Below are 15284 nucleotides of genomic sequence, written 5' to 3' on the forward strand. Positions count from 1 at the left end.
GGTTCGTTTCCAAAATGGATCCCGATTCAATTGTTGAAAACACTGCATTAACCATTTTCATGATAGGGGTCAAAATTTTCTTAGGCACAGTTGTTAGTGATGGTAAACGTTGCCTTTCCTCATTAAGCAGAAAATGCTCCATGATCTTATCCTTCAATTCTTTTTGTTTTTGAGTTAGTTCATCAGTTGGTTCAGTGATAACTGGTTCTAGTGGTGGTGGTGTTATTTCCTCCCCGAGAGCTTCTTCTGGGAGTTCTACTATAATGTCTTTAGTTGTGTCTTGAATATCAGTTATTTCTGCTTGTGATATTGTTTTTTTGGTTTTGCAATTTGCCTGAATTTCCTCTAGTTCAACTTCACTAAACACTTTATTCCGTATAATAAATCGCCTTTGATCTGCTAGTCGTTGTGCACTAACATTTGAATCTGGATATTGTTGTTTCCATAATTCATACATTTGCTTTAAATAGCCTCTTTTTTCTGGCTCTGAGTTGTAGTAACAGGCCATTATGGCACGGTTTTCATCTGCACTATATTTTTGTCGTTTTGTTAGCTGGTCCACTTGTAGCCCACTTGTCGACGGATGTCCAGGGACCCCAACATCCGCCGCGGCCCTTGTTAACCCGCGTGATGACCGATGCGGTATGGAATTCTTATTCGTTTTTTTCACCATATTGTATGGGTTGGCGGGGCTTTTTTATGGGACCAGATGCCAACCTGACCCCAACCCTCCTCCTTTCTCATCCGGGCTTGGGACCGGCAACGGCGGAGTTGTTGTTGTTGTTGTTGTTATTATTATTATTATTATTATTCATAGTACTATTATTTAAAATAGTATTTATAAAATTATTTCCATGTAATAAATTTTTAGGGGTCAATGAACAATCCGAAACTTCATGAAGAGGTTTAGGAAGAGTTTGGGGACCCTTGCCTTAGGTCTTGTGAAGCTTCTAAAAGATATTCCAATAAGTGGACCTACTGCCACATTTTACACTAACTGTGGCTTCTACATTTTCAAGAACAGGCCTCTGTAGAGTGTACTTCGATGTTCTAGGCCACTAAATAGACAGTCCTTGCACAAGAAAGTGTGCAACCAATGAGACAATCACCATTGACCAAATGCACTCTATGCTACTAAAATATAGTAGTTTTAGTATGCTACTAATAAAATACAAAGGAGTAATCTACAGTATGAGAAAATAAAAGTCACATTTTAGTTGTGGAAATACCAGTATCTAAAATATACAATGGAGGCTACTGTTAACTGAATGGAAGATAAGAATTCGGTTTCCACTGTAATCTTCCAAAAAGCTCTGGTGAATATTTTTTATCTTTAATGTTTTGATTTCAGTTACGGTATCTCTCATTTTATCTGTATAAAGATCTAGGATCACCTTTCCTTTTTATTCTTGTCCCAACAACTTTGTAAACATGGGCAAGGGCAGGCAAGAGAGGCAAATGACAAAAGTCACAATGCGATGCAAACTCCATTCAACAGCATAATGCAAAAGGCATAGTGTCTTTTGGTTAATGTTCTTTTTCCAGATACAGATTTGCCTCAGTATCCCACAACTCATTCTCACTACCATAATACAACCTTGCTTGTGAAGTAGATTAGTAAGAGAAAAAGTGATAGCACAAAATTCATCCAATTCATACCATGGTTCTGTAAGGGCTTAAATAAATTTGTCAATCATTTTCTGAAAAAGCTTAAGGGAACCATTTTAAATGCCAAACATAGTCTCAAGAGAAAAAATTGTAAACGAAAACAACCAGGACTTTCTTTATAAGACTATATTTCTTACTCTCTGGAACAGGAAAATGAAATACATATTTTAAGATCAGGGAATGGCTCTCTGGCTGCATGTTTATGACTTGGGAAAGATTAGAACAATCAACTACATCTTCATTAACTCCACTAAGTAATCTGGCTGAAACAAAAAGTACTTATAGTTCCAGTCCTATGTTGGGGATTGCACATATATTCAATCTATGATCAACTTGCAGTGGTACCTTTGTATGGCTGTGTATCAGTATTATACAGCTACATAACTCATCATATAAGAACTCCTATGTGTCAATTATCTTATACTTGGAGCTTCACATATGAAATATAATGGTCCTTCAGTTTCTCAGTTCTGTTGGTATCAGCTTATAAGGTGGACCACAGAAGAAACACAACCAGATGAGCTAGTTTTACATTATTCTAAAGTTATTTTAACAGAAACTTGCAAGTTCTGCCTCCCTCACCTTTATAGCCTAAGAAAATAGAGAGGGTCTCTTCTGAGCCTCTTGCCCCACCCACATTCTTGTTAACGAGCTCCGCTGCCTTTTATCCAACAGTTCCCTTGGTTACATTTCTTTGCCTTATCTCCCATGGCCATTCCCATATACCATTAGTTGGAAACATGTTACATGAACATGGAACTTTCATAGGGAAACTATTAATAAGAAACAAATAAATGTCCACATTGGAAGGACATAGTGTCTTTTGGTTAATGCTCTTTTTTCCAAGATGGTTCATCAGAATGCCCATATATTGTTTGCCATACTTTTCTCAGAAAAGGAAATCAATTTAACTATAGTACATATTCATTTTATTAAAAAAAAAAGAAACATAATAATGTAAATAGCACAAACCTTCTTAATTTTCAAATCATTTTGTCTAGTCCACAGTAGCTGATCCAGTATTCTGTTGTCTGTCTTCGTTTTTTTTCTAACAGTATCCAGCCGGGCATGGAGAAAATCAACTAATCTCCGAATATTTTCTTCCTTGGACTTTATTTTGGTATATTTTTCTCTTTAAGGAAGAGAAAATATATCATTACTTGTATGAAAAATTACTCAGAACTATTAGGCAAACTGCTCATGCAGAAACAGTAATTGCAATCTAGTGAGATGCTTTATAAATGTGTAAGGGCAATGTGCACATACAGTTTATTGGACCATTTCTTTTCAGTAGCTCCCAGCTAAATCTAAGTGGACACACACACAGACACACACACACGCCTCCAAAGATATTTTATAGATATAGACTATAAATTTATATAATAATGTAAAACACACGAACCTTATTTAAATTAAGTAACATATGTATCTCAACTGGGACCACTTAAGACATTTTAAGTAAAAGTTAAGAGACTGAAGCCATAATCTTTAACAAAACATACACACAGTTTAGCTGCAGTACAAAGTTGTGAAGTATTGTCAGTAGTTAAAACTTCTAGTTAGTAGCAGTAGGTTCAGGTTCTGGTGACTACAGTAGACGAAAAATGTTTTCCATCTTGAGTTGTCCCTATTGAGTAACTAGCTTTTCTAAGGACATTTCGTTAATGCTCTTGGTCCCATCCATCCATATGTGTGGTTATACCTAGTTTCCTCAATCTTGCCAAGCAGACTTAGAATCCCAAAATAATTAAGTTCTTGCTTGTTGATCATATATTAGCTGATTATTTTTAATTCTTTATTTTTTCTGAAACTTGTTAATTAATTTGCCATCCTATCTCTGCATGTATGACTCTGTAGTTCATACAAGATTTTAAGCAGAATTTTGCTTACACAGAGAATCACTGCAATGATTCAGTAATCCATACATTTACTTGCATTCCCCCTTTTTTGGTACAATATATGCACCAATCTCATCCAATCTGCATGCCATACAGCCTGTTCCATATTCCATTCTATTGCTCCCAACTTAACACTATGCATTATTTATTGGAATGTGATTCTTACCTCAACGTGATTACAGATTTTTCTATATTTTCTACCTGGTTTTCCTGTCCTTTCCTTAAAGCAGTTGTTAATACTGTAACTTCCCCTTTTCTGAGTCTTTAAAAATTTCAGTGGACATTTCCTTTGTGCTTAGTGCTTTTCTCTTCATCAGCTAATCTATTTCACTTATTAATGAAGACAGCTCCCAAATATATTCCCCTTCTAAAATGTGCCATTTTCTAACCCCACTGTTAAATTTACAATAGGGCTCCTTCCAATCTTTTTAAAAAATCTCCATCAGATGATTGCTCTTGAATATTCCTAATTTAGTTATAAATTTTTCTGTGATTTCCCTGATCTTAAAACAATGTATCTCATTTTATTGTTCTTGGTTTTTTTCCTGTTTACATTTGTGATTGAGATTAGTACATTTCTTTCAGCTTTTTCTGAAAAGCTTCCTCATAATTGTTGGCTGTATTTGATTTCATGGTATCATTATTCTTTCCTGACCCTCTAATTCATATTTGTATAATATAAGCATACTAAACATGTATCTTACACCGATCTTATATTCTGTCTATAAGGCCTCTAGGTTAAAATGTGTTGGCACACCTACTTTCTTTAATTTCATATATTTGAAACTAGCAATTCATAGTCTGTTCATCAATCTGCATCTGAAAATGTCTTGGTTGACTGGATTGCCTCCATCTTTTGGTTTTTTTATTAGGTAATCTATTTGATTCAAACCTTGTTCATCCAATTATGTTTACATACAGTATATGTTTGTTTGTTGGTGTGCCTATATGCCTGCATAAAGTCTATATAAAGCATAATTTAGTTATACAAGAATGTTTTAAAAAGGGTTCTAACTTCTTTGGAATAGAAGAAAGAACAGTTTTTGTCCTATACAATATTCCATGATTATAGTTCTTGAAAACAGTTTTTTTTACCATCAGTACCCAGGGCAAATGACAAAACATGAGTCAGATTGTCACAACACAAACTTCATCCCTTTTCTACTTGGGTCATGCATAAATATATAATGGATGGAACTGAGACTGATCTCACAAAGCACATGTTATCATTCTAAGAAAATCTTGGCTTTTCATAGATGTCTGTGTTTTACAATTCTTCACAAAGAAGTTTTTACAAGCTGAAATGATTTCATAGACATAGATCGTATCTTGAGACATCATGTGGTTTCACATGTAATATGATGATAAAGATATAGGTGATATTAATCATGCATTAGTTAAATGTCAGAGAGGACACTATGAACCACAGAAGACATATGAACCACAGTAATACTTCATTGTGTTGTTTTCCTTATGTTTAATAAATTTTATTAAATGGTGTGTATATGATGTGTGTTTAATGTGTGTAAGTCATGTGTGTGTGTGTGTGCACGCATCCATATTTCACAAAATTGTATAGCAAAATAAATTGGTTTGTGTTAAAGATGACATGACACTATTTATTGTCTTTTTTGTGTTCACTGGAATTTTCTAAAACTTTTACAACTGTTATCTGATATATATCTGTTCTGAGGTACAATTTATGTCATGTTCACTTTTGTCTTTTCCCCATCTCCTTTTTATCAGGAACCCCGTCTCTTATTTTTGTGTTGGTGGGAAAAAACATTCTCATACATATATTTTTGTATGTATTTAAACTGGAACCATACAGCTTTTCAGTTTTCTTTGCCCTCTGGGTCAAACTATGCTCCTCTCAGAATGTCCTCTGGAGGGCTGGGGAACCCATATAAGAGACTAGGGCAGGGGGCTCAAAGAGTGAGAATTTTTTGAAAGCTCCCATTCTATTGCTCCCAACTTAACACTATGCATTATTTTTTGGAATGTGATTCTTACCTCAACGTGATTACAGATTTTTCTATATTTTCTACCTGGTTTTCCTGTCCTTTCCTTAAAGCACTTAATTTTGCAATTTCTTTTTGTAAATGTACAATTTCCTTATTGACTTTAGTAAATTGGCTTGAAATGCCGAAATATTTCTCCTGAAAATTAAAAAAAATGTTTAAAAGCACAATTACATGCAATGATGCATTAAATTACTTATCCCAAAACAGAACTATTTTCATAACTGCAGTTGAAAATGTAATGCAAGTTAGGTAACACAATTTCAGTAAAGGTACACTTGTTTAAATCAGTTATGTTTTGAAATATGTTTTACAAGTAAGATAATTTCATTTTTGTGCTTTGCTCAATATGTCTTCCCTGTGCTTTTTATTATTGTTTCACATGATGACTATATAAGAAATGATTTTCACTGTCAGAAAGAATGCACTGGTGAACCCCATCTACTTGGAAGAGATGATTCTGAAGCTGCACGAAGGTCAATCATATAGTTTGAACAGGGGTTGGCAACCAATTTAGTTACTGAAGCATTGGTGTTATATGCCTTACCCTTATCATTAGTCTAATCACTGAATCAATGGTTGTACTTTCTGGGTCATCTTCATAGGCATTCCGTATTGGAAGCTTATTCACTAATCTTCTATTATCAATGACTGGAATTGCCCACTTAGGAAGGAATGGAACCACTTTCACATGATGTCTAAAATGCCAAACTCCTCAAAGGTGGTTCAGAAGAATAATACAGTCAATAGTAATATCACCAAGAAGTCTAATTGAGCAGTCCACCTCCCTCCACCAAGTTCCAGACAATGGTTATCTATCATGCTGTTTCAATCCTATGCCCAGGTTTGATTATTGGCTGAAATGGATCCAGATAATTCATTTCTTATAGAATTCTTTGTAGCTGAAGCCCTAACATCTTATTTAGAATCCTCCCAGAAAGCATAACTTGAAGACTGTGTAGTTGTCTAATATGCTGAAATGAGAAATGGGCTCTTCAGGAAATACCATTCCCTCTTACAAGTTAGAAGTTATCACCTCTCCCCCTGAACAGCATTAATTCCTACCCACATCACACTCTGCCATGCCATCTAAAAGAGCCAAGTAAGGTATAGAGATTAGAGCAAATGATAAAATATTTTAGATAAAATGAATGAAAATACATAGCAATAGTCACTGGCTGAATGACTTTGGGCCACTCACTCTCTCAATTCAACAAAACAATAAACTACATGACTTTCACCAGAAAATGCATCCCAGGTTCTACATCTAAATATGATTCACCATTCAATGCAATTATTTTAAAATACTTATTTGATATAGAATTAGGAGGACTATGATGTTTCCTAATAATGGATTCTCTTTTTTTCAAAATTAATAATATTATTGATATTGATATTACTAGGAGAGCCTATGCATAAGTTTGTGTTGTACACCAGTTGCACCCTTTCCTGGATCATGAGTTCTTGCACTCAGTCACTCATGCCTGGATCCTCTTGTGTTTGGATTACTGCAATGTGCTCTATATAGGCTGAAGAATATTTGGAAGCTACAGCTAGCACAGAATGCAGTCATGTGGACATGTAACACCACTGTTGTACAAGCTGAACTGATTACTAGCTTACTTCCAGGTCCCATTCAAGGTGCTGATTAATTTTAATATTTAATGTTTAATGTTTTGCATTTTTGCTTTTATGACAGGTGCTTTTATACACCATCCATTGCTTGACAGTGGGATGGATGACATACAAATTTAGTAAGTAAGTAAGCAAACAAACAAACGAACAACTATTTCTTACGATCTGATTTTTCTCGTTGTTCTGGAAGTATTTTCCCAGTTAACATGGCAATATAAGAAAGCTTTTTTTTGTTTTTAGTGCTCTGTTTGTGCAATTTCCTGTAAAGGAAATGCAAAATACTGTATCATCTTGGCACCATATGAAACAAAGTAGCTGTTTGGTTTGTTCAAACTGATCCATAGACATGGTAGAACCAAGGATAGTTTGCAAGGATAAAAATATATGGTATGCATTGTGAACAATACTGACATAAACTATATTTAGTTAAATTTCCTTTTCTCTTATCTCCTGGTTTAATTTATATTGTCTATTTTGCTTAGTTTTTTTTATTTTGCCTAATTCCACTTCTCAGGTAAAGGTGATAGGGTGAAGGATGTTCAGATATATAATTTTCCTGGCTACTTTTAGATTTATTTGTGATTGCATTTTTTCCCATTATACTGTCTTTTAAGATTAGGTGATACAGTAATTCTCCATTTTGCCCAATTACCCATGGGTCTTTGGTCAATGTTGTTGTTATTCTTATTATTCAAAAAAAGAATTAGGGACTCTAGAGTAAGATTAAAAGCACTGTTTTGATTAAATTACAGATGTGAACTCTACTGGCTAGCCACATTAATTTCTCAATCACTTACAAATATGCACAATAAAAACCAATGCAAAACAACAATAATACACATAAGACATTTTATACAAAGGCCTGCAATTATAAATACATTTATATAAACACAGTATTCATGATAATAGCCAGAATATCTCATTTGCTAATATAGACAACTACAGTAGTAAACATCTACCATAATTTACAAAAAGATGCCATCTGCTGTACAAAGGTATAATCAGCAGGCTATTTCTATCAGAGTTTAATACTTTTTCTTCCTCATACTAATTTTTACCTTCTTTTCTTCAAAGTCCCCCAAATATTATGAGTTCATACTCATAATAAAGAAATAGAAGTGACTCTAAAATGAATTTGTATTTTACTCCATCTCAAGATTGACATAATTAGGTTCATTTAAGAAAGGGAAAGGAATACTGTACCACCTACAGAAAGGTTTAGATATATTCAAGATCAGGGAGGACAAGCATCTGTTTAGCATTTGAAAATAAACAAAATTCATTAATGCTAATATTAACACATTCACCTTTTTATCATCTAATAGGTTTTGAGCATATTTCTTTTTATTTTCTAATTGGTTTTTCACATTTCCCTCCTTGTCATCAAGTTCTTTGATCTTCTCAGTTAATTCGGCTATTTTCTGAAAAATACAAATGCAGACCAAAAAAGAGTAATAGAATCTAATCAAAATGAAGTTGGATACATTTGTTATTAAACTTTATCACTTCCATAGTCATTGGCCAGGTCTCTCAAATCCTTAGCAACAGTTTTATCCAATGTTTCCACCATGGAGTCAGTCAGTTGCTCCCTCCAGATGGTAAAAGGAAAAACACAGAAACAAGCAGTGAACTAACTGGCAATCCACTTTCATTTTCTCTTATCATTTCAATGTATGGGGGGAAAGGGCAAAACTTGCCAATGTGTAAAGAAAATGATGAAGCTATCCCTCAGAATGTCTGAGGAAGACAGAGGAGCCCTGGAAGTTATCATGGCTACAGGAAAGATGGGGAAAATCACTACAGATGAGCAAATGGATTAGTGAAAAGTTCCCACCCGTAGACTGTCATTCACTTGGAGATAGTGGCTGCAAAACTGAACTTGTAGTGTTTCCTCTGGAGTAAGATGAGCTAATAATTTAGCAGCTCATATTCCTAGGCCACAATAAAATCCAGAAGCCATGGAATACTGAGGGCGGCACTGATCTTAGTGATGGATATTTTTAATTAACAGTTAAGTAACCAAACATAAAAAGTTTTACTCTTAGAATGAGGATGCTTATGTAATACTGGTTTTCACTAAAACATATGTACAAGTAAAAACAAACATATACAATTGTTCCCACATTCCCAGTAAGCCTTTTGGTCTTCATCACATTGATTCTACTGAGTTTTGTTCCTTGGGGAAAAGCTGATAGCATTACTCACTGTCATTAATGTGCCATTTTGAAAATATAATTATTTTAATCTCTTTTTTTGCATATCACTGAAGCCATTATAGCCACAGAGAAGTTATTTTATATTTAATTTCATATTGACGTGTTGATTTATTCCAAATGCCAATTTGTAGTCCATTATATTCTGTGAAGGAAAGGCGACAAACTTAACAAGGGAAGTATAATGGAGCAACATTTCAACATACTCTTATTTAACTTACCTCAATAAGTTCTTTGTGTAAATTTGTATTTTTTTCCAGTATTTCAACTTGCTCAGCTGAAAGCTGCTCATATTTTTCTAATTTACTCTGAATCTTTTCCTTTAATTTCTTATGCTCCCTTTGCTTTCTTTCTAACTCTGCTTCTAGTGCTTTAATTCTTTTCTGTTTATAAAATAAAATGTTTATAAAACATTTACTGAAGTACTTGAGCTAAAGTGAGACATCCAAAAATAGACAGTTTGGTTTTATCAAAAGTACATATCTGAGAAAGATATTGAATGAAACAATTAATATTCATACACTATATTCTTAAGTGTACTACCTTATTTTCATGGAAATTTTAAAATTCTTCAAAATGTATGCTTTATAAAGAATTTCTTAAATGATGGATTCCTGTGAGCAAACTGGGAAGAATGGTAGAAAATACAAACAGACTTTGAATTACAAAGTCTACTAGAAATATGGAAGTTGTAGTTGAAATTGCATGATTCTTGGCAGAAAATATGCTAATATCATCATTACACTGACAGCATATTTCCCTTCCAAGTTTTAGAAGAAAACAATTACTTTTCAAAAAGTCATATCTTTATAGCCCACCTGCCACATTGTTTCTTTTCTATTGGGATGCTGGATGGAATAGAAGGCAATTGAGGAAATTAGACACTTCAGGAATCTGGAGCATCCAAATGGAATGCTGTAATGCTTGCAATATCCAAAATGGATCATTGTGGTTTTTTTTTATCATCTTGATTTTTATCAGATGCCTATGAGACTTTCTGTCCTGCATTTAAATTCTGAGATGTCTTTAAATAAAAAACCCTCCTCCCTGAATATATCATATATCATTTTTTCACATATTAGATTGACTCCTTGTAAAAATATATTCTAGATCAGTGGTTCCCAACATGGGGCCCATGCCCCACAGGGAGGCAATTTGAATTTTAAGGGGGGAAAATTGAACCTTGTTAATGGCCTTTTAGGCTTCCTCCCCATAACTAGAGTTCACTTTTTGAGTAAAATAAGAATTATATGATTGCATTAATGGGTTAAAAAAGAAAGATACAATTTGATCATATGATTATCTAGAGCTGATGGTTCCTCCCCTGCAAGGCAAGAAAAACAGACACCCAAGAAAACAGCTTTGTATTAGTTCTTCTTTAAAGTACCCTTACAATAGTAAAATGATTTTAATGTTGTTTATGTATAGCTTAGCATTCAAGCAATCTTCCAATACATTATGCCATAAATTATACAGAAAAGGTTGTGTGAATATAATTTTTTAAATCCGAACTAATATTTTAAAAGTTATTTTCCTTACCTGAGTCAGCTTCCAAGCACTTATTTCATCTCTAATTTGTTTTTTAATATTCTCTTCCAAATTCTATAACATAAATAGAACAATTGAAATCAATAGTAGACAAAAAAGTACAGAAACTAGCACAAAATAAATAATCTGCAAATCAGATGAAAAGGGGTCAGTTGGATTGCTTTTGTAACTAGCCAATTTAAATATTCCATTAACACATGGGTTTTAAAGGTTGGCTGTAGCATTCTTAACTTTTGGGTCACTATTTCTATATAGTTATAATTATTAATGCCATATTACAGGATTGCTTTAATGAAGCATTCCAACTGATTCTTCTGTCGTCCCCCCCCAATACGAATAGCTCCAAGAAGAAAATGCAACTTAAAAAGAAACCAGAATGTCCAGTATTTACTGATGGAAGGGTAAGTGATATTGCACAGTGTCTCAATAATACAAGTGCTAGAACTTCTATAGGTTATGTTCCACTGATTGAACTCTTCCATGAAAATAATTGGAGTAATTTCCCAGAGACAGTCAGTTTGGCATTGTGGTTAAGGTGCTGGCCTGGAAACCAGGAGTGTGAGTTCTAGTCCCAACTTAGGCCCAAACCTTAATTGGGTGACTCTGGGCCAGTCATTCTGTCTTAGCCTTAAGAAGCAGGAAATCAAATATTGCTGCTTTCTTTTGTAGTTACCCAAATATTTTAAAATTTGTCCTGAGGAGCAAGAAAATTGCCAAATTATTTGGAACATTATTAGAACTAGTATAGTGTTGCAAAGAGAAGTAATCACTATATTAAAAAAAACATTCCCCTTCTTATTTATGTAATTTTTAGATTTTATCCTGTTCTTATTATTTTATCCAAAACCCAACCTATCTAATATTCCTTCCTCCTCCTGTTTTTCTCACAATAACAACCTTTTGAAGTAGGACTGAGAGAAAATGATCAGCTCAGTCACACAGCTGGTTTTCATCAGGGGTGAAATTCAGCAGGTTCTGACAGGTTCTGGAGAACCAGTAGCGGAAATTTTGAGTAGTTCGGAGAACTGGCAAATACCACCTCTGGCTGGCCCCAGATTGGGGTGGGAATGGAGATTTTGCTGTATCCTTTCCCTGGAGTGGGGTGGGAATGGAGATTTTGCATTATCCTTCGTCTGCTATAAAACAGTAGTAAAAAAATGTGAATGTCACTACTGGTTTTCATGCTTAAGATAGGATTAGAACTGTTTCCTGAATTCTAGGCCAGCACCTTAACCACTACATCAAACTGGTTCTTTATTTAATTACTGATATTTCTTATTGATTGTGGGATAGCAGATGGATTATACCCCAATTGAAAATTACTCTAGTTTCTTTCATATACTGTATATACCATGTCTTTCTCTTTCCTGATTAATAGAATAATTTACTTTTTAATTCTATAAGTATATTTTTAATTACAGAAATTTGAAATAATCAAAAACCTTAGTAAAATTCAAGTATAAGTCACAAGAAATGTAACATATAATGATTATGCTAGGTACAGATTTTGACATCCTGTCAAAGTTGGATAAAGAATACAATACACTTGTTCATTAGCAGTGGATGTAAAAATCTATTTATCCACAAGTATTTCTCTTGAATAGTGATGCTTGTCCCTAGGTTTACAAATAGTGCAATAGAAAAGAATACTGCAAAATATGCATCATTAAAAACACTTCTTTTTTCCCATGCTTATTTAATTCTTCGGCAGCAACAAAAGCTTTTGTTTGTATTATGTTCTACGCTGTTATCTCCACCAAAAAAAGTTAATTAAATAAAAAAGAATCGAGTAGGAGTACTAAAAATTGATAAAATAAAATAAAACTGGGAGGCACTACTGCAAACACGCTCCAGCTGCACCGGCTGCAGCTCCGCCCCCCCCCCCCCCCCATTAAAAACACTAGAAAAAGTGACCCAGCAAGCTATTGGAACTAGGGGAAAAAATCAGATACGAAGTTTTTCACAAAAATGAAATAAAATTTACTGAAAATGTGTTTTTTTCTAGAAAAAAAATTCTTTAAATACAAAATTGGATTAATGGAGTAATATTCTATCTGTTCAATGCAATAATTTAACATCTTATAATTAAACACAATACGAATTCAATAGTATTAAACAACCTTGAAACGTGATTTTTCTTTAGCAATGCCTTCGCTCAGGTCCTCCAGTTTTGTTTTGGCGTCGTCATAAGCCAATTCAGCAGCATAAAGTTCTTTATTTACTTTTTTTAAATGTTCTTCAAGCCTACGAATATTTTTCTGCAAAACCTGAATTTCTGATTGGTATCCCATTTTCCTTCTTGCACTGTTTAAAACAAATTTAAAAACTGCTTACAATATTAGCACTTTTTCAGTAGTTTAGAAAGACTGCATATCTTGTTATGCTTTTATAAAGAAATACCACAGTTTGCTTCATCTTTTATAATTTGGAGTTCACTGATATAACACAAAATTATTTTTTAACATATTTATAGAGTAAACAAAAAAATAAAAGTATTTATCATTATTAATGTAACTATTATTTGTTGTGGAGAAATTAGAATCTTCAAATGCTAATCAGTCTGGACCAGTGGTGGGTTGCAGGTGGTACGCCCTGGTATGGGCGTACCAGAGCTAGATGGTTCTGGTGGAGGGGGCGGGTGGACCCTCTGGATGACCAGGTGCTCCAGAGAGTCCACCCACCCCCTCGAGCTCCTTACCTATGTTTAAAGGCTTCTGCGCTTCCGCGCATGTGCATAGTATGTACAGCACCTGCACAACGCTCCGCGGAGCAGCTGGAGCATCGTGGAGGCGCTAAGATGCATGCTGCGCACGTCCATGAGGACGTTACTGGGCCCGTTCCAACCATACTGGTTGGAACAGGATTTGAAACCCACCACTGGGCTGGACATAATTATTAATTGAATGGAAGAAATATAGGCTAAACTAGAAATTCGAAAAAACATTTCAGCAGAAGGCATTTTGGCATTGTTATCAAGAAAGCCATTTAAACATGAAATTAGTAGGAATCACAAAGAGTTTGTCTTTTTCGGCGGCTTTGACGATTTCATTCTGTTTACTGAGCTGCTTTGTTGGGGCTGCGCTGGGCTACTATCGCCCCGGAGGGAGAGAGAACGATCTGAAGCAGTGTTGGGACTGGGCAGACCGGATGGTTGGCTTTCCCTGATACTGCGTCGGCCCCTCCGGATGGCTTCCTTCCCTATTCGGCCTCACTTCCTCTCCAGCATTGCCTCCTTCCTCCTCCGTCCCTGCCTGGTCAGGTGGCTCTTTGGATGTGTTCTATTCTCTGCCCGTCCTCGTTGCGGTGGGGTCTCCCCCTATGTTTTCCACCCGCCATTTAGCGCTCCCCTACTGTGGCATTTTGACATCTTGCCTCTTCTAGCCGCGGCCTCTGGACTTTTAGACCCGCTGACACAGCCCCACTTGGCTTTGAACATTATCACCATCATCACCCGCCATTACCCCTGGGGCTCTATCTGGGACAGCGCCTGTGGAAGAAGGCCCCCTGCCTCCCTCAATTGCTCCGGACTCTTTGGACCCTTTCAGATCTGTAGAAGAGGGGGACACGAGATACTCCCCTGTACACCTTCTCTGGACCATAACTGGATGCTAATTATTCTAACCATCTTGAACACTGAGAGCCATTTGGCTCTGCCTGAACTCGCATCCTAACAGCTGCGCAACCTATCTTTTTTCTTTCTTTTCTCTCCCTCTTTTCTCTTGCTTTGTATGGGATATGCTTGTGATATGTATGTAATTGAGTGAATGATCCCACTTTTTTTATTACCATTATTGTTGTATTTTGTGTTTTTAACTACTACGTGGGGACTGCCTGGGTGAGTGAATGAGTATGTTTGATTCGGAGGACCTGCCGAGGAATGCGGGGGTCACTGGAGTGGTCGGGGGGACTATGGACACGGGAGTGGGCCGGAGCATTACGGTCGTAACAGGGAGGGGCAGATATGGCGGGGACTTTAGGGCAGGCCATTACCGGGGAAGGAGGGCTTGCTACGTCACAGAGATCCCTCCTTCCGGCCCTATGAGTCCCACTCCAAGGCCAGATGGCGCGAGTAATCAGGACCCTGGTCTCAGGCAGTTGTCGCTAAATGCCAGGTCTGTAGTTCACAAGGCTCCCCTCGTCCAGGACTTAATTTTAGACGAGAGGGCAGACCTGGCATGTATTACTGAAACCTGGCTGGGCCCGGAGGGAGGAGTCCCCCTCGTAGAGATGTGCCCAGAAGGATTTCAGGTGCTTCATCAGCCGAGAGCTCAGGGAAGGGGTGGGGGTGTGGCTATTGTTAT

At 35.9% G+C, this 15284-nt stretch overlaps 1 protein-coding gene across 1 annotated transcript in view; it reads right to left on the reverse strand.

Annotated features, from left to right (window-relative positions):
- The window catches only part of CCDC178 (coiled-coil domain containing 178), a 146627-nt gene that overhangs the window by 95043 nt on the left and 36300 nt on the right, over positions 1 to 15284 (reverse strand). The window contains 6 exon segments of the mRNA XM_032222965.1: positions 2641 to 2800; positions 5580 to 5725; positions 8530 to 8643; positions 9657 to 9818; positions 10975 to 11037; positions 13104 to 13287. Coding sequence (XP_032078856.1) covers positions 2641 to 2800; positions 5580 to 5725; positions 8530 to 8643; positions 9657 to 9818; positions 10975 to 11037; positions 13104 to 13287 — 829 coding nt within the window.

Source organism: Thamnophis elegans, chromosome 8 (genome assembly GCF_009769535.1).
Source record: "Thamnophis elegans isolate rThaEle1 chromosome 8, rThaEle1.pri, whole genome shotgun sequence".
NCBI lineage: Eukaryota > Metazoa > Chordata > Lepidosauria > Squamata > Colubridae > Thamnophis > Thamnophis elegans.